A 19,772-nucleotide genomic window follows, 5' to 3' on the forward strand; every position below is an offset into this window, starting at 1 on the left:
TAGCAGCAACAGGAACGTTTTCGAGTGTCCTTTCGAGTGTACCGGATGCCTGTGCGTTCTTTGGTCGCTGGTCCAAGATAGATAGAGAAGGAGGGAGGGAGAGAGAGAGGGAGAGAGAGAGGGAGAGAGAGTATAGTTGTATCTCACTCTCGACGAGTGTTGATAACGCTAATTAGGCACGGAGAGACACCGCCCTCCTTCTTTGCCCTCTATCTCTCTTCGGCAGAATCTGTTTCTTTTCAAGGCGTTTTAAGTGGAGTCGCGCGTCGCTTGTCCTGCCCCGCGTTTCTGTCCTTTTATAGCGGCTTTTAAGCGGTGTTTCCCTTGCGAGAACGCTTGTCGACCGGCGGGTCTGGCTTGTTCCGTTGCGCGAAAATTGTCCAGGAGGAATTTCGTTGCTCCACCTTGTCGCGGTCGCGGTTGATCGTCCTCGACGGCACGTTTCTCAAGACTTTGTTTCTTATGGCCCAGTAAAATAACATGTCTATGGATTACGATCAGGGAACAGGACCTCCAACATCCTGTGTAAGAACAGGTTCAGTCTCTTTATTTACTTCGTTTTATCGTGGAGAGTTTACTAAAAGGAGGTTATGTTCGCTGAATTTTTTGAAGTAATGGGAATCGTGAGCCACGTGTTGATGCAAAAATTTGGCTTATCGTTCTTTTAGACTGTAAAAACTTGGGTACGGTTGTGATTATTTTTTAATATAGGTCTTTGAAAAATCGTCGTAATTTTAGAGGAAAAGTAAATAGGCAACGTACAAAATAAATGACAAACTTATGTTCTATGGTTGATATGTCAGCATGATAGGTTAGTGTAATTTTAGTGTAACGATCGTAGGAGGTAATTCCAACTTCTTTCGTTTCCATATCCCGTTCCGGAGCAGTACGCAGTGAAAGTCGGAGTATTAAATTGTACTGTTTATAACAAGACAGCTGCTCACGATATTTTAACCGACTCTGGTCGTCCTTCCACATGTTCCTCGGCCACGGGGGACCGGCCAAAAAAGGGTTCGAGGGAACACGTTTGTGTAAACACCGAAACGGAACGCGGTCGCGTATGAAATGTGCCCAACGTGTTTCTGCGGGACACGAGTGTCGTTACATTTATGGCCCTGGTCTGTCCGCAAGTGGCTGTGAATTGGGAGTTAAATAATCTGATTCAGTCTGGCCGGATTCTTAGCTCTCCTTTGAAGACGAGGGATTTACGAGGTCAAGTATGATCCGAGAAAAAAAGTTTCAACAACAAAAAAAATAACAGACTAACAGTGAGTGCTACTTAAACACCAGAATCTCTGTTGATAACACTGCTGCAAGCTGATCAACACGAATATTACTCACGCTTCGACTCAAACTAAAACATTGCCCTCGTACAGCATTAGGAAATGCTTAAAAAGAGTCCAATTTAAAACAGAAGAAAATTTATCTTCTCCGACCCAACATTGTTCAGATTTTTATATAAGCTCATTTACTTCTAGTCTATATATTAAGAATAAAAGTCTATTCAAACATCCAGTAAAAAATCATCTTCGTCCAAAACCCATCGAACCTTACCCAATTTTCCCTTCAAAAAAAGAAAAAGATTTCCTCCCTAACTAGAAAATCAGACTCCAATTCAAGCATCACCCAATAAATCGTAAGAAGGAGCGCTCGAAACCTTTCTCCGATCGATTATCGCTTCAAGCCCATAGGAAGGTACCACCTCTGTTTGCTCGCGCGTGTAGGACGAAGAAGGAAGCAGCGCCGGTGGTGTGGGGCGGGAAGGAGTTCGGCGTAGAGGCTAAATACAGGTTCGAAAAGGAGAAACGAATTACCTACGAATCGGCTCCGCATCCCCTTTTTATTCGTTCCTCGGCGGTCCAGCCAGGAGCGGTTCCTTTCATCCTCTTCTTCCACCTCGCTTGGGAAATCGACTACGGTCCTTTCGCCCAAAGCAGCCCAACCCTCTCTCTCTTCCCTTCTCCGCCCTACGCCAGGTCTCCCACTCTCTTTCTCTTTCTGCGTCGCTCCCACGTGACTCCGTTCGCTCTCTTCCCGTCCCACGAACGTCTCCATTAGAAGCCGTCGCGCCTTCGGGCCCCGCGGTCTCCTAATTTGCCTACCGATCCGCACGATTTCGCTCCGGGTAGCACGAGAGGGATACCACGGCCACGCCATCATCGAGAAAGACGGCTCGAACCGTTCTCCCGCCAGTACACCGAGCAATTTATTTTTTGAACGTTTGGCGTGCTTCGTACACGTTTCGTGCATCGCGAACGCTTTGTCGGGCCCCTGAAACTGGGCTGCGGTTCCGGCGAACGGCTTTCTCCTCGGGCCTCCGGGCCCCGCCACCTATTCATTTCTCTCGTTAACCACTGGACATCTTCATCGGGAATCAATGGGTCCCTCGATGTCTCAATAATCCGACCCCGCGAATTATACCGACTCCTGGCTGTCCACTAGCGACCGACTGCGATTCACTCCCGTGATTCTCGTGATCACTACCCTTCTACCCCACCTCCGTGCTTTTCACTCGACGTCGTGTGTCTTCGAACTTTCCGGGTGCAATTATGGGAGAGACGCTGGCCCCGTCGATTTCGAATCGAATGATATACGACACGCTTGTAATTATTGGGTTACGTGTACGAAACGCGAATTATTTTTTCGTGTCAGGAGCTTCGTTCGTCGAAAAGTGAAGTGTAGCCTCCCAGAAGCAGCTAAGTTTGTACTTCATTCAGGCCTTCGCGTGTGGAGTACACGAATGAAATCATTAAGTTATTCATTTATAGAACGTGAGTTTTATGGAGCCGCAGGATACGTTAAATATTCGAAATTATATCTCCCGGCTCGCGAACGAAACTCGTTATAGGGGAAATAAATTAATTGCACATTTGCATAATGTCTGTAGTCTAATTGGACACGTGTTTTCGAGCCAGTGTAGACAGAACATTTTTATTGCTCCTTTTTGCCACTCATACGAGGATCTTTTTCGGAGACACGGTGTACGTGTACCAGACGTTTCTCAATATTTACTGACTTTACAACCCAGCATTAAAACGCAAATGGATGCATCTATGCATCGAAAATAACAGGAATCGAACCGGTATGTAGGAACGAGACTCAGCTGACGTCGTGTATCATCTGGCCACCGATTTCACCTTTCCCCGGAGATAAGTGCACGCGAAAATCGGTAATCGGCCGTCATGGAAAACGGTCACGCGCCCCGATCAAGAAATCACGCCGGCGTCCCAGATCGCCGGCTCTCTTCGAGACCCGTACGTAAATTGTTTCGCGAAGTTTCGTGTCTGACCACCAGTTCAATCTCGGCATTTCCAGCAAATAATACAGTACGAAGGTAGGACGCGGAGTTGCACGTGAGAGTAATTGTCCGCGTGAGCGTAATTTCAAGCTTTCGATGCAACCGAACCTTAAATTATCGTCGCGATACTCCACAGAATATAAATCAATGTTAAACGAGAGCCCTGTGCGAGGGAACGATTTATGTATTGAAGGAGAGAATAATTAGATCAACAATGTAAAGAAAACGAGCGAAGATCGTGGAGATTGCAATAGTGTATCGTATGATCCACTCCGTTCGATGCGTTCACTGTCGTGTCTTCCACAAACGGACATTCCATTTATCTGTTTAGTTAATTGAGATATTATACCGGATAAAGTAAATCTATTTACATTTTCCAAATTCTGCTCTATATTTCTAATATCTACGATTGTTTCCCACCATTTTGGTATTAAGACACATGTAACGTTTAACAACAACTGAAGTTGAGTAAATTGGTGGGTAAATATTAAATAAATCGAAAATTGCTTTCGGCGTAAGTAGAGATTGAAGAAATTAAACGCGGCAGCGCTGATTCTGCAATCCAAGCGGAATTGATTTCCAAAGTTTAATGTTGCCGTCGTAAACAATTTCGTATATATCTTCCATGATTGAGATAAAGTTAGCATTTCCGACTGTAGGACGAGCAAATTCGCCGAGAAAGAATGAACGAGGAAAGGACGCCGCGAGATCCATTCCATGCGATTCTCGCTAAGTGCGACTAACAAAGTACGGAGTATTTCACGGCGACTCAAAGCGCCAAGCGCCATTAGCGAAACTCATTAATAGAGTTTATTACCCTCGCCACGATGCCATTACTATTTAACGTCACCATAAACGCGAGCTACGAACATCAAGCCCTCGACGCCGTCGCTTTTACACGCTCGATACGTACATCGATCTCAATCGGTCCGTCAGAGACGTCCTTTTCCCCTTAAGCTTGACATAACCTTGACTTAGGGTCTCGCGTGGGTGTCATGGTCGGAAAGACATCGTTTGTATTGCGTCGTCTCTACCCCCGCCCTCCCTCTGTCAAGCATTAACTTCTTAAAACGCATGACGAAAAATTGACCGAAGTGACTTGAATTTAATGCAAAGTGTTTGAGAACTGTCATTTCCCTGGAGTAATTACTTGGTTAACGTAGATGTAGACCTATATAATTTTGTCGATCAAGCATTTTTTCTTCCGAAACATCAAGGCTTTAATATACCCTTCTACATGCAAATGATATTTTCCTTCATTTTTATATAATAAAGGACATCCGTCAATCGTCGCCCGCCGCAAAATTACAAGATCAAATAAATGGCAGGTTGCGGTCACATTTAATTAAAGAATAACATTTATTATTCATTGCATTACAAGCCGAGCTGGTTCATCCTGATACCTGAAACTCCCTTTCTTGGCGTGGTGTTTTTTCAAAAATTTAATTAGTCCACGACCCGGCTCGAAAAACTGAATCACTTCGCTGACCGTAATTCCAATATCGCGTTTCCTCGACAACGGACCAGTTCCAGCCCATTAATTTAGCACCGTAGGTCCACGGCGAGACTTCGAGCTGTGGCGCGCGTAAAACGTTTCCGAGCAGCAGCGTCGTTGAAAAACTGTGGCGCGGGGTCTATCCACGAGTCGGCTCTGCTCGAAACGGTTTACGAGCATGATGATGTATAAATATACCGCGTGTTAAGCGGCGTTCCCTTTCGTTCCCCGCGGAACTACGTTTTCCGGCGCGAGTACGCTCGCGCCACGGGGGGAAGTAAGGTGCGCGTAGCCTCATGGCATCGATCAGGGGGAGGAGGAGAAGAAGAAAGATAGGCAGGAGGACGAGGAGGAGAGGAAAGCGGAGCGACGGGCATTCCGCGGAGAGAAACACGTTCCGCAACCGGCTGCGCTCGGGAATCGCCTCTGGCCCGACTTTAACTAACGCCTAACCCGACTTAAGTGCAAGCCGAGCATCTAAGCGCGCCTTAGACATAAGGAAGTTCCCTCTCGTTCCTTGGCTAATCGCTCGGGAAGAAATCCTGGACCATCGTTCCACCGCCGAGGAAACGATTTCACCTTCCAGGATAATACTCGCCGCTAATATTCACCTCATTATCCCATGGTGCATTCTTCGCGTTACGAGTGCCCGAACACTCGTTAATGTTGCTATCTGGGCTAGGTTTTCGTTCCTGAGCAGAGATTTACTAGGGGTTGAAAATAAGGGTAGTAAAAGGGATTTTGCCAAGAGTTTTTGCAATACCTTTCAATGGAATACAACTGATGTTGCTGGATCGATGTCTTAACCGCGAGGTTAACGAATTTCAGTTTCAGTTTGAGTTTGAGCTTGAATTTCACCCTTTGCATTCGGGAGGTGACTCTCAGTCACCACTTGATTTGACGCAGTAAAACTACAGAATCTGATATTTAATGTTGAACTTTGTATAATGCCTCGATACGTGAAATATTACAATAAAATAGCTTTGGTCCTCGATGTACTTGTCATATCCCTTTGTGTTAATTTTAAAGAATATGAAAAATGTTAAATATTTTTAGTGAGAAATTTCCGAGTGTAAAGGATCAACTCTTTTCTGTTATACTAGCTGCCATATTACTTTGCTGATCACGTGATTATTAAAAAGTAGGGAATCGTTAGTATCGATCTATTTGAATCTGAGAGTTACGTCACGTGACCGCCGAACAAACATGGCTGCGCTTGCACTGTGAAAGATATTACGCGCTCCTCGATCAAGCAAAAAATGTGTGTTTATTATTGTGTGATCGAAGTTTCGGACGTGTTTCAAGAAGCCGCGTTAGTAATTTGAAACGGGTGGAAGTTTGTGCGAAGGTGAAAGTCACAGGAGATCGCCTATATCCGATGAACAAGTGGGGCCTGTTCGTGCACTTAATCAACGCAGCCAGAAGACGGGTACAACACCGAACATCTGCAACTTTCTGTAACAGAGCCTCAAAAGTATCCTTGCGAATCAGTTCCAGGCATGTCTCAATACTTTTAACAATTTTTCTCTTACGAAACATTGAAACCGCCACTTTATCTTCTAATAACCATTCACGGTAAATTTCGGTAGATTATATGCACTACGCGGGTCGTAACAATCCTCCAAAGATTGAGGTTAAGTACCATCTTCAGCGCGGGAACTATTTCGTTTTACTTTTCGTATAAGAACAGACTTAGAAGTTATATAAGAATGTCAAACACGACCATTACTTGTAATGTCTGCTTTCAGATATACTATACGCATTTCCAAGTCGCAGGCTATAAATAACAGCGCTAATAATAAGTCAAAGGGAAAGGTTACTGCGGGACGGACAATTATTCTATACGATAGGCGGTAGGACTTACCTAACACGAAAATACGTTTAAAAAATTCTAGATTCTAAGCGTTTATGAACATGTACCATAGGCCAGCAGAATGCAACGATATAATAGCACTAGGAATGTTCAGGTCCCATATTTTTGAGACACCCAGTATTTAGTGTTGGGTAAAGAACTTGCGCAATTTCCTGGTGAACAAGGAAAAAAGATAAGGCAAACAGTGTGGAAACGAGGAAGAAGTATTGCAAAGTCTCGGGCCGAGATAAGTAAAGCCAGTTCGCCAGCGCAACAGGAGCTTATCGCCTTCCATAATACACCTCTTCCGCTGGCGGTCATCAGCCGCGCCGTCTTGTAACATCTCATTTGTCATAATCAGGGCTCGTTAAATCAACAACATAATTATGCTCCGACAAAAAACTGTTCCGAGGTCGGGCAACGAAGAAACCCCGCGGACGTCGCTCGGATCAAGTGTAACGAGTTCGGTTTCGGTTTATATGGGAAACTGCTAACGTGACTTCAGCGACGTGCGCGTACCGATCACGAAAAAACCGCGTGCATACACGTGTTCCCGGCCCTAATACGGGGACTGCGCGCGTTACACCTCCGAGCTCAGTCGGCGCACGTAGCTCCGACATCGGCAACCCACGGCCTACGTCTTAATTTCATACGCGGCAAAGCTAATAATTCTACGCCCTGACGCTCTGGCTGGGTATCGCGCAACGGCGTACGATTGATAAGTGGTAGGGCGACGTTCACGCGTGTTGGTCTACCATTAGGCCGTCAATTCGCGCGGCGCGCGTCTTATTTCTGCGCTAACTCATGTTTCATCGTGTCCCGTGATTGATGAGGATCTTCTTCCTTGTAGAGGCGTTCCGCGAGCTACAAAAGCTATTTTTTCGAAACAGTCATAGAATCGCGGTACTCTACATCGTCGTGTTTGTAGTTCGAGTTTAAGGAAAATAGTACTTGTCGGGTTAGTTGAATGAAATAAGAGGATATTTATGGAAAGAATGTGAAATGTTCACGGGGAAGGAGATGGAATAAGTCAATGTACTTCTGGTAGGATATTCCGTTCGGTAAATTTAAAATAGATATCAAAATTTAACGAGGTACCGTCTAGATTGTGAGGGAAGCAATTTTAATTTCTATAATTGCTAGAGGTTCTCACGAGCGAAAAGTTTGCTCTATCGAAAATCTTGAAACTTAATCTGCCGGCGTTATATAAGAGTACAAGGACAAGGAACAGGCGCACGTTGGGATGAAAATAAAATTCAATTCCTTTATATTCACCCGGAACACCTATAGCGAGGCACGCAAACGCAAACGAATGATCGCAGAAGAAGACACACGCCCACGCGCTTTGTCGAATGACCGCATGAGAAAGCCGAGATGCACAACGAATCCGGCTGGACGGTATTCACCGTACGTAATGTGGGAAATTATGATTTTTAACGGGCGAACGAGACGTGGAATCGTTGCGCGCGGCCCAACAATGGCGTTTCCATTTCACGCATTTCTGCGTTTGGTAAAGGAGTTTCCGCGATCGCATCGTTTTACGATCGAAATAACTCGCGTTGCCTGGTAGATGATGCATATCAAGCGGAGACGCGAGCCTCCGTAACAATGCGTTTCTGTCCCGACGGGGATCTGATTAAGGAAATTTACGCTGATCGTCGTCATTCGCGGGGTGTTTCTGTGTCGCAACGTCGATGCAGTTTTATTGTTCGTTTGTTCCACTTTGTGAATAGATACGCCCCGTCCAACCCGCTTGACTAATCAATTCTTGGTACTGAATTGAATGGAATATGTGCTTTTGTTGTAGGCACTGGTTCAAAGGGGAAGCGAGGGAATCAAATGGAGGAATCCAAGCTGAAGAGATTAGAGTCGTAGACATTCTTGGCTACCAAATAAAAGTATCGAGAAATAGAACCATAGGATATTAGATAAGCTCCAAGCTGAGAGAGCAGATATATAGAAATTTGAAATGTGACAGTATGGAGAGTATAGGAATGTACCATATAAAACTATGTAACATGAAAATTCGAAACGTAGAAATTCGGGATATTAAAATTTCAAACATTAAAATATGAAGCTTAAAGATATGAAACTTAGTAATCCAGAACATAGAAATTTGGAACGTGAGAATTTGAAATTGTGAGATATTGTAGTTTTATTAGCCTCTTAAGTTTCGAGAGGAGCACTTCAAGGAAACAGTAGATCTTTATTCAGTCCAGAATTCAGCAACATCTCGCTCGTTCCATTGAGATTACAGGTACTTACAGTACGCCTAATTGAATATTCCCATACGGGTGCATAATAGATCGATATCTCGAGCGTAAGAATTTTCACACACTTTCTTCTCGTTACGCAACGCGCGTAACAGGCCTCGTAAATGGTCTCCCGGTCTCATTTATGACTCTATTATCACTGGTCGATAAGCATATACCGCGGACATAACGAACCGCGTTTTACATAAATTCATGAAGCTATTCTTGCGGCTTCACGCATGAATGTACCCATTCGAAAATGGTACATCGAAATCTCGTTTATTAGCCGACCCCCGTGTAACTGCGAACGTATAGGAGATACGAGAAATTTAACGATTCAGAATCCTTTTCATTTTTTATTGCGAAAAAAGAGGAGGCGATGTAGCACTAGAATTATGCGGGAAGCTCTTACGACTGGCGTGTCAGAGACGAGCATCTTAATGATGGGTTTTGTGCAAATGCTCGCATTCCCCGCGGGCAAGGTACAATGTTGTAAGAGTTTGATATCGGTAATTAGCTGTTCCACAGGAATGAAACCGCTTTAGCCGGATTCATGGGATTCTATCAGTTTGAATAATTGATTCGCAGAGGCTTTTACAGTAATACCAATTCGAATCACGCGTAATCCACGTTCGATCTGAGATCAATTATACGGGTACGATTCCTCCAATAAGAATTCCATGCCCAACATTTTATCGAATGAAAACACTACTGTATAATCACATCTTCGGTAATTCCCGTTCTAAAACAATTAATTCGGCAATTAATTCGTTTTGTTTGCTTACAATTCCGTTGTCTCGAACCTATTGTCTAAACCTCTTCCAACAAACGATATTTACTTTCCAAACCCGATCTTCAAAATCGCTAATACCTCACAAATTAGAATTTCTCATAATTCAATTCCCAAAATCCCCATACGCAATCCATTACCTATATTTCGAATTTTCCAACAATCTCCGCAACATTGCATTCCTCTCTCGCCTTTTTTCATCCTTTACTCCGCCATCAAGGATAAACGAGAGAAAACCGCAGCAATTTCCTCCGAAATTCCATTCACAAAGAGTACCGATACAAAGAAACTTGGACGGCGGCCTTAACCCGATTAAACTCCCCGCCAGATAATGGACGGCCGGCCGTCATAAATAGCCGGGTATCGCGACACCTCGAGGATCGCCAGTTTCCACGTTCCTCGCGGCGATTAACAATTATAATTATCCGCGCGAAATTATACGTGGGGGGACGCTGATGTTCGTTCCTGGGCTCGCATACTCTCGCCCGGGCAAGGCGTTTGCGCCAGGTAGTTGCAAGCAATTTGCGTACTTCTATAAATGCAGGTACCGGTGTGCCTTGTGCCGTCGGTTCGAGTAGCCGGCTAAATGTTCCTAGGCGTCCAGAGCCCGGGTGTACTCCGTACTATACATAATGCATGAGTCGGTCTACCCCGTCGCGTCTCTTCCTTGTTCCCGTGGATCACGGCGGCGGCTTTGCACTCTCGCGGCCGCGAATCCCCAGACCCCCGTTTTCCCTCGCGCCCGATTCGCTAATTAAGGAGCGGCCGGATTTATCTAACAACGATTACATCCCATAACGCGGCGGGTACCGGACGGGTACGCTGCGCTCGGCTATCGAACTCTTTCATGCCAGTCCGTATGTATTTCGCGGGTAATGGGGCTCATTGTGCCGGTTTCGCATCGTTTAGCCGTGAAAATGGCGGAAACAGCTCGTGAAAGAGCCGAGGCGCGAGATGCGCGTAATTAGCCCTCCTCTTTCAGTTAATAACCAGGCGCAGGATCAAATTATTGCGTGAATCGGAATGTTTAATGAGCCCATCGGGTTGCCTGACTTTATCTTCGGATATCTCTGGAGTTGCACCTCCACGAGGATGTATAAAATGCTCGTTCAGCCTTGTTACCGGTACCCGAGAGTGCTCAGTCCTCGTGATCTAATTGGCAGAATGGCACGATAACGTGTGTATTGTACGAACGGGTGCTCGTGAATTTTATTTATTACCGTGGATTCTACGCGTTTATGAAACAGGGCCCAGTGAAAGTGATAAATTCAGCTTACCATGAAGAAACTTCGTTCCTTAATTTGAATTCAACGAACCTTTGTTTGACTAGATAAGTGTTGCAGTTTCTTTGCAAAGTGTGTATGCTATTTCTTCGTGATGAGTATACTCATGAGAAACAGCAAACTGGTTAGGTAAATAGATTTAATGAGATTTATGAGAACAGAGATTTGCTAGGAATTTTCATCAGTATATTCATACAACTACTTAATTCCTATTATTATCATGATCATGTAGGGTATGATCCATGATCATGGATCATTATAGATATTATAAATTTAAGAAATCCACGATCCTTATAAGCGAACGTAATTATTTGGTGATGCAAAGAAAGTATAGCATGCCACAGCGCTTTAGGTCTTCATTAAACCTCGATAAAGTCCGGCCGTGGCTTTCGTTCTCTCGTGCGTTTTCTCCCGTTGCATTACCTGCTTGCAGCCATCAAACCAGTTAATTGAGAAGTACGAGACATAATGTAACGAGAAATCCGGTAATAACATCGCTACTCGAGGAGATCGACAACGCCTACGAGCACACTATTATTTAGGCGCCGCTCCTTCTATCGCGACGCGGCCCGACAATGATTAAGTGCTGTTAATGACGCGATTAAGTCGCGAAACGCGCGATGCGCCGGCTCCCGATTCCGCGGACCTCTGCAAAGATAAATTTTCCGCTGGAGGCTAATGAGTTTTCTTGCCCGCGATTCCGTCGCGCTCTAGCTCGCGATCGTCCGCGAGAGCTACGAGCCATCACCGCCGCGAAAAGAAACTCCCATAAATATGCATGCATCCGCCGGGTGGCTCTTGTAACACCGCCCCCCTCCGGTTTTTGCTAATACGCGAACCTTAAAAATTGCACGCGTTCGCTCCCTGCCCTCCCGTTCCGGCGAAACGAGCCGTGTTACCGATATATCACCGGTTATGACGCGACACGATCGTAAATTTGCCGGACAAGAGTCGTGTCGACGCGAACCTACCGCGGGATCTCGAATTCGGAATATCTGCATTCGTAATTTATCGAATCGCTCGGACGTTCCTCTCGCTTTCGCTGAAATTATTGTTCATCGACTTCTCCGTTACCGTTGCCCGTAAATATAGACACTCGTAATTCGAGGTAGACGGCGGCAGCGCGCGCCTGTAGTAGACAGCGAATGGTTATCGCCGCAGATAACGTGACATGAAACATTCGCTACAAGAAAGGAATACATGGAACCACTGAAAGTGCAAACAGTAAACTAGATACTGCTGTCTGTTTCCTATGTTTTATCACTCTCGTCCAAAAAACCTCTTATAAAACGATCAGCTTCCGCGGGCTACTTATCACCGATTCACCGTCGATTGTCAGGCATCCCAGGATTCCGACTCAATCCCTCAGAACCGCGGCAAAGGCTGCCGCGAGTAGTCGTGTCCTGGAGTTATCGAGTCGTCAGCGTTCAAAGGGACACCGCGATATGTAAATAGAGATCCGCGGTTTCCTCGTAGGAACGCTGGCCCTAGGCGCGGGTCGTACCGGCTGCGCACGGTACCTGGATAAAGCCTCCCCTTCGAACGGCGGAGGTCGCGGAGGGCACGCTATCGCGCGAAACCGTGCACCGTCTGCGGTCCAAGAATTTCCAGAGAAGCTCTCCGCTGTTCGTATGCATATGCATGGCGGCCGCTGCGTGCACAGCGACGCTGGTAGACGTCGGATAGGAAATAACTGCCAATTAGCGGCAGCCCCCAACGGTGGAAACCCGAGTACTCCGGGGCTACACCGCGCCGCCTCCGCTCGCGCGCGGTGACTCACTTTTCATTGTGCATAATGCTCCTCGGCGGCAACGTTGTGTCGTGGAATTGGGTGTTTCCGAGGATCTACGGATTTACACGGGCCCGATCGTAAAAAAGACAACACCTGAGGCTGTAGCTCTCGGCGGAACTGGTTTTTAGAAGGAACCCCAGAGCCTCCAAAGGGACCTGTTACCACCGGCATTAGAACGGTTTTATCTCGCCGGTTGTTCCGCTGGGTGAAACACACACGAAAAATGAGACATAGCGATCGGAATGGAGATAATCGGCCGCGAGGTGAATAGGATCGAGATTTTTATTTCGTGCCACTCGCGCTGGACCTCGTTTGATCTCGATCTGAGTTGCGCAACCGGAAGCGGGGTGTAATTTAGGAAAATGATATTCTGGTTTATTAAGTGTTCTTTCTCCGTCAGTGGAATAGGTGTTCGGAATTTGTCGTGGTGGAAAGAGGAAGTTTAGCAATCAGGGTTGCGTAAGAATTTAATATATTTTATTCTTCTTTGTGAAATAATTATCATTCACCTGCCACATCTAATGTCAATTCTTCTTTTATAAACAATTCAATCGACGCTGTTCTAAGTCTGTCGGGTACGTAGCTCCCTGAAAGTCGTAAAAAGGGTATGTTGAAAGCTGAAAACCCCTGATCGACCAAATGTTTACTCCCACCTCTAAGTGAGCTGCAGGCTGAATAATCATAATCATATCGTCTAGTTTATTTACACTAATGAACTCCCGCAATTGGAAGGTTGGGTTACATTCGGAAAGCGTTGTTGCATGTTGCGTACCCTCCCTCTGAGAATAGACGCAGCTGTTTGAACGGTGGCTGGGAAAAGTGTTCGAGGGAAAAGGTCTTGCTGCGTTGAGTCCTGCGTCAAGCGAGGACATCGCGCGGAACGCCGCCATGTGCGTGGAAAATTCGTGCGACCGGGGGTGATACCGGAACGGAACGCACGCGGGACCGGATAGCGGTTTCGTGCCGTTTCGTGATCCATGGTGATAAAGTTCGCCGCGGCAGATGGCGTCGCGTGATCGGCACCCATTTTTCTCTCATCGATACGTTATGAGGCTTCCTGCCCCCCAGCGGCACCCTCCGCCTCCGTTTCCTATATATTTTCAATCGTTAAACCGCGTGTAATTTGTGTCGCAGTTAATCGACTGCCTGGTCGAGTTCCCGCCGATAATTAAATCCAGTTGGCGTAATTAACCTCTCCCGAGGAAGAGATGGTCAATGCAATTTCGGCCATGCCGGAACTTAATAATTGCTCCCTTTGAGCCTGCGACGATTGAATAAGTGTATTGAACCAAAGTGATACAATGTAGCAAAGGGGTGTAATTCGAATTTGATGGAATCATTTGAAATGTTTATGGCTTACGTGCAATGGCATGAAAGTTCTTGGAACGAAAGTAATTAGATGGTTCTTTAATTGGAAAAATGATTTTTTACATAATTATATAAAAAAGTTTAATATAAGAAATTATCTCGTTTTACAGACTTTCATTCAGCTTTGTAGCGAAAGTCCTTCATCCCTGTAGAGTCATTCAGAGATCCAGTTCTACAGATAAATCGCACGAAGAATGTAACGGATAGTAAACGTAGACGCGGGTAGACGGTATATACAGTTATTCTTTCTAAGCGGATAAATTATTTATGAACGATATTCTGGTTCGAGGAGTCCGAACCAACCCCCGTAGCGGCCGCTGCGCGTCAACTCCTGCTGGTTTCTAGCGCGACCGGTGGCCGACTCGTTTCATATTTATGAACGGTTCTGGCTGCTATAAAAGCGAATCTGCTCGCGGCCGTTCATATGGGATGCCATGAAACACCGAATTGATCGCAAAGCACATTATCGAAGCTTTAAAAAAGTTTAAACGTTGTTGAAGCTTCGTGTTAGCGTATGGTAATTTGTAATGATACTTGGGTGTGGTGGTTTATTTCCGAGCGGACTATTCCTCTTAAGTTTAATATTTTCTGCGCGGATGAAACTATATGAAGAAAATAGCGATAATCTTTATTTATGATTTCTCGATAAGCTTGATACGGATTAAAAGAGATCTGAAGCTTCTCGCACAATAAAATATAAGCTCATAATTGGTCCGCTGATTTATACATTTATAGCGCGTTCAACATTTTTTGAAACCCGGTATGTGAGAAGTGTTTAAGAAAGCTTAACATGATTTTGCTCTTCCTTGGAATGCGACAGGAACTCTAATAGATTGAGAAGGCTGCTCTTATTCACCGTTTCTATAATTTATCCCATAAGACTCTTATCTGCATAGAAATTCACAGTTTATTTGTAATACTCTTATTCTTATTTTCCAATTCATCAATGCTCGAAACTTTCGTTTCATTACGTAAAAGAGTTCCAAAGTTCATAGTAAACAAAGAGGGTACTTAAAATTTAAACTAAAATACACTTGATTAAATAAATACAGCGCATCGACACTATAATTTCATCTCCCCATTATTTTGATATGATTTTGTATTCACCACTTTCATCGAATTCACTCCTCGAGTCACACCCTCGAACGGATCATCCCCCCATTATCGACTACATCCAATCCACGTGCCCGTTCCCAGCCCGATCCACCCCTCGGCCAGATGCAACCCGATACACGAACGCTCCATTTTCGTGCAACGAGGACGAGCATGCGTGCGCGCAGATAACGACGTACCCAGGGGCAGATCGCGGCCAAGATTTATCTCGTGACGGTGTTCGCTCGCGCCATCGCCTACTCCTCCTTTTCGCCCCGGTGAATTCCGAATGCGACGGGAGGAGACACCGTGTCTGCGAAAAAGAAAGAACAATGTGTGCGGCGTCGGCGGGAGAACCGTGAAGAGGATCCGTCCCGATTCGGATCAGAATTTCGGAGGCGCATTTGTGTCCCCGTCGCCGCAGCTCGAGGTTTACGAATTCGCGTTAGATCAACGGTACCGCCCCCTCTCGTGAATACGATAACCGGTGCCCCGTTACGCACCGACGTTTTCGAGAATAAAAGTCCGACGATTATGCGACGCGTGACTTTTATACGCGCGGATCGGACTATCCGGGAACCCATAAATTATTGGACGACCTGTGCGAATGTTTAACTCCTCGTTGCAGCTTTGGCGTGAAACAGTTCCTTCTCGTAAGATATTTTACATATAACACGATCCAAACCTGTGATTAAATGCAATATTAAGTTAAAGTTCTGGGTTGATATATCTACTGATTTGCTTTTGTATTTAAAACGAAATAATTGCAAAAAGTAGTATACTAAAATTAGTGTGAATGATAAATTGGGCGAATGATGGAGTATCTAGATTATCTAGATGTCTCACGTGAAAGTCGTACCTTTCCAACCTCGATCGTCGCGAGAGGATGATGACAGACTATAAATCCTAGGTATCAAGACGCCACACTCACGCTCGAACGACAAACTTGCAAATGGTCACGGATAATAATACTCCGGTACGAACGTTCGAACATCGAAAGTACAAGGGAACGCTCTTCGGAACGATCTCGTTCCCGCCGGTAATGCTTGTATAATGTTTCCGCGAGTTGAGACATTAGTTTCAGCGAAGACGTACAATCGGGTATGCGCGCTCTCTCCCTCTTTCTGGCGTTTCGCCAGGATTTCGCAAGTTTTCCTCGGGTAACTGAGAAAGAGGAGAGCTCCGGGAGAGACACGGCTGATGACTACCCTCGGCGATCGCTCCGAGAGCAATTTCCATCGACCTACCTACCTGCTTATGCCCGGTCGCTATCATGCCGCGTACCTATCCTCGGCGGAGGCATTTATATCGCGCGGCAGGCAGACGCAGAGGCGTGTGCAATATTTCGCCTGTCCGCGAGTAGCTTTCAGGGAATACAGCTATCAGTAAATTGCCGCCGCGAAAATTACGAATATCATGGCTCGTATTTCACCGTGGGGCGAATTATTTCGCGTCCACCAGCCAGCGAATTTATTGGTCGGCCCAGCGTTAATTCCACTATGCGAGGACAGCGACGCTGGTAGACGTCGGATAGGTCGTCGGATGCGACGACGCGCCGTCTATGCGCTGGGATTATTGTCCTGGGAATTTTTGATTTCGCAGCGGGGCGCGACCCCGCGCGCTTTCACAGCCTGTGGCCGATGAAAGCGTCCTGCACATTTTACCTACTACACGCCGACTTTCTCTAGGAACTCCGATGATCCGAAGATTACCGTGTTTACGTCGTTTATTGGCAGTCGACAGTACTCACTGGTTTCAGAGGGAGGGCTTTGACTAGACCGGTCCTGTTAGATCGGTTACATCGCTGTTGATGTCGATATTCCGCGCTGTAGAAAGGAGCTGAGTTTCCCACTCGTAGACTGGGAAAATGACACGTAGCTAAATCATGTTTTCTTCGCGTAAATGCGAAACGGGACTGCGTGTTCTACATGTGAACATTGCCTGATGACATTCATACGACACCAATGGTCTCTTTTTTAGTCACTGTTCAGTTCTAACTGAATTACCTGAAAGTTATTTCCTTGATGAATCAACACTCTGAGAATAAAACTACCAGTGAACCATTCACTTTCTAACATAACATATCTCTCCATCTCAGTCACCTAAGCCCCAAAGTCCACCCGCTACGTGGCTCCCCGCGGATTCGTAGAAATAAACCTAATTGCGTTCACAAAAACACGAACGACCCGCAATCGGAATCGTCGAAAGGATCCCCGAGGAACCAAACGAGCATCGTTGGGTACAAAATTCCCAAGCCGGCCGGCACCAACGTTGTTTCGCGGAGGTTACGATCCCCCGAGATCTCATTTCCAGTACAAATTAGTCGTAGGCCGGTCCTCGGTCCTTAATGGTCAACCGGCACGCAAAGGGGGTTAGGTTTAATGAAGACCGCGCTTTATCCGTGACGAAGAACCGCACGGTCCGCTCCGCGAGCGGTTCCCGTCGCGACTACGCGACCAGGTAGTACTAACGTATACCCGTATCCCCAAGGAGGGAGAGCACGGGCGTCCGCGCCCCGCGCTCTCGCTCGTGTCCACTGAATGCGAGTTAAACGAAGATTTATGCCACGCCGCGTAAATATAAACAACAATATGCAATCCCCGGCTCATTGTCCCGGCGAACAAGGCGCGAGAGCCGGCCAATGCGAACTAATAAGCGCACCGTGCGCGAACACGCCCCGCCGTTCACACAGGAACACGCGAGACCTATCGCGCGCCTCGCGTCTCCTACCGGACTAATTGACCAGACGATGGGCAGAGCTCTTCGAGATCGGGTATCTTTTGTCCGGGGAAGTTGAGCTTTGCCGAAATAAGAGTAAACCTGAACGGAGATGCAGTGAACAATAGCCATGTTTTCACGCAACGAATGTGTTTCTTGATATTTTCTCATGTTTGTTGTACTTTGATGAATCTAATTTTTGAAAATTAATCTTTGCGACATTATATTAAATTAGTCTAATGTATACAGTATTAGGTACTATCTGAATGGTGGTGTTTGAATATAAGAGAAGCTTAGATGTTTCGTAGAAACAATTGAGTATTGGATACTTTTCTAAAGCTTATAAAGTTTTAAGTTCGTAACTGTACGCTCCTCTTTCGAATTCTTTTTCAAAGCTCCCTAAATCATCTCGTCTTAAGATCTCCGTTCATCAGGGAGGCTGCAATAGGTCGCGGAATGAGCGCGCTCCCCATACCTCTCGGGTTTCTGTGAGCGCGTAATGCGCGCGCGTATTAAATGAACCGGTTTTAATGAATTTGCTCGTCTTCGCGGGGCGCGTACGCGGGTAGCTTGCTCGTGTAGCCGCATGCGAGCAGCGGCCCTCGGAAGGAAGACTAATCGACCAGGGCGTAACGAGCCACCGAGCGACGATCCCTCTTCACCCGTAGAATTTCGGTCTCCGCGGAGCGGTCGCGTTTTTTGTCGGCGCGATTCGGAAATTTGTCTGTCGCTGCCTTAATACGCCGGCTGTCACGCGCGTCGACGCTCGTCCATCTAGACAACTTCTGGCAGGTACGCAGCGCGAGGTTGCCTCCTCTTTTCGCTTTAATTTGTCCGTTCCCACGTGCAATTTCGCGTTCAAACCGAACGCTCGTTTAGCTTTCGACCGCTAAGTACGGACGCTGTCAGCCGATTCTATGTTTACTCGGGAGATAAGTCATTTAGTTGCATGTTAGTATATTGCAGAAGAAATTGTCAATCCACACTGCTGGATTTAGATCAGATTCAGATTTCTGGCATTCCAGAGTGTGATTAAATCATTTATTTTACATAGTTATAACGAGCTTTGATACTCTTGTTGCCCTAATTTTCATAGATTTGAACACTATGATAATGAGAGGAAAGTATATTCTTAGTATCTGTTCTGGTTTGAAGATGATATGCTTCTTTCTGATTTCACTGTTCCATAAATTAGTGACCGGTCTTATGTTTAGTGTGGGTACATATTACGATGTAATATATGACAATGTATTCAGTCATTATTCGTCACTTCAGTCGACTCCCAACAATCCGCCATAACATAGAAACCTTCGCGAAACGACAGTCTAAATACTCTAGATGATTATAGTGCACGAGCACCTGAAGATAGTCCAAAGTTGAGGCGTCTATAATCAGACATCCGTAACTGATGATCACGGTGCTCTAACGTCGCACTACGTAATCATGTTTGTTTACGAATAATTATTCGGCCCGTCTTAAACTGGCTGCAATATTTATTCGCTGGCACGATTTTCGTCTTGTAATTGCGAACTATGCCACGTTCGACGATCGTACATCATTTTTGCGATACCTAGTGATTACTACGTTTAGACGGGTGCTTCGGTGGGCCGTGACACGAAAAGAGCTGAGGAACATTAATCTAACCGCTTTCGTCTGATCTTGAAATGATATATGCCCTACAAGACAATTTTGAAGCGAATCGAAAAAGATAGCCTTTCCAACCATAATGTGTAACATGTGGGGCATAACAATTTGAAAACTTTTTACTAATTTTTAAAACGTGTAAAGATTGATTAAATTATTTATTAAAATTGCTTCTTTTTTGTTTGTGA

General features: G+C 45.7%; 1 protein-coding gene across 3 annotated transcripts in view; it reads left to right on the forward strand.

The window, feature by feature from the left end:
• Positions 1 to 6,004: 6,004 nt before the first annotated feature.
• Positions 6,005 to 19,772, forward strand: part of LOC116424933 (L-lactate dehydrogenase) — a 117,680-nt gene continuing 103,912 nt past the window's right edge. For 2 of the 3 annotated variants that reach the window (XM_076369585.1, XM_031971986.2), the window contains exon 1: positions 6,005 to 6,290. In XM_076369585.1, coding sequence (XP_076225700.1) covers positions 6,172 to 6,290 — 119 coding nt within the window. In that variant the 5' untranslated portion in view covers positions 6,005 to 6,171. Of the gene's footprint in view, positions 6,291 to 6,630; positions 6,647 to 19,772 lie in introns of those variants that run through there. The other variant, XM_076369587.1, reaches the window with a different exon arrangement.

This window comes from Nomia melanderi, chromosome 7, assembly GCF_051020985.1.
Source record: "Nomia melanderi isolate GNS246 chromosome 7, iyNomMela1, whole genome shotgun sequence".
NCBI classification, from domain to species: Eukaryota; Metazoa; Arthropoda; class Insecta; order Hymenoptera; family Halictidae; genus Nomia; species Nomia melanderi.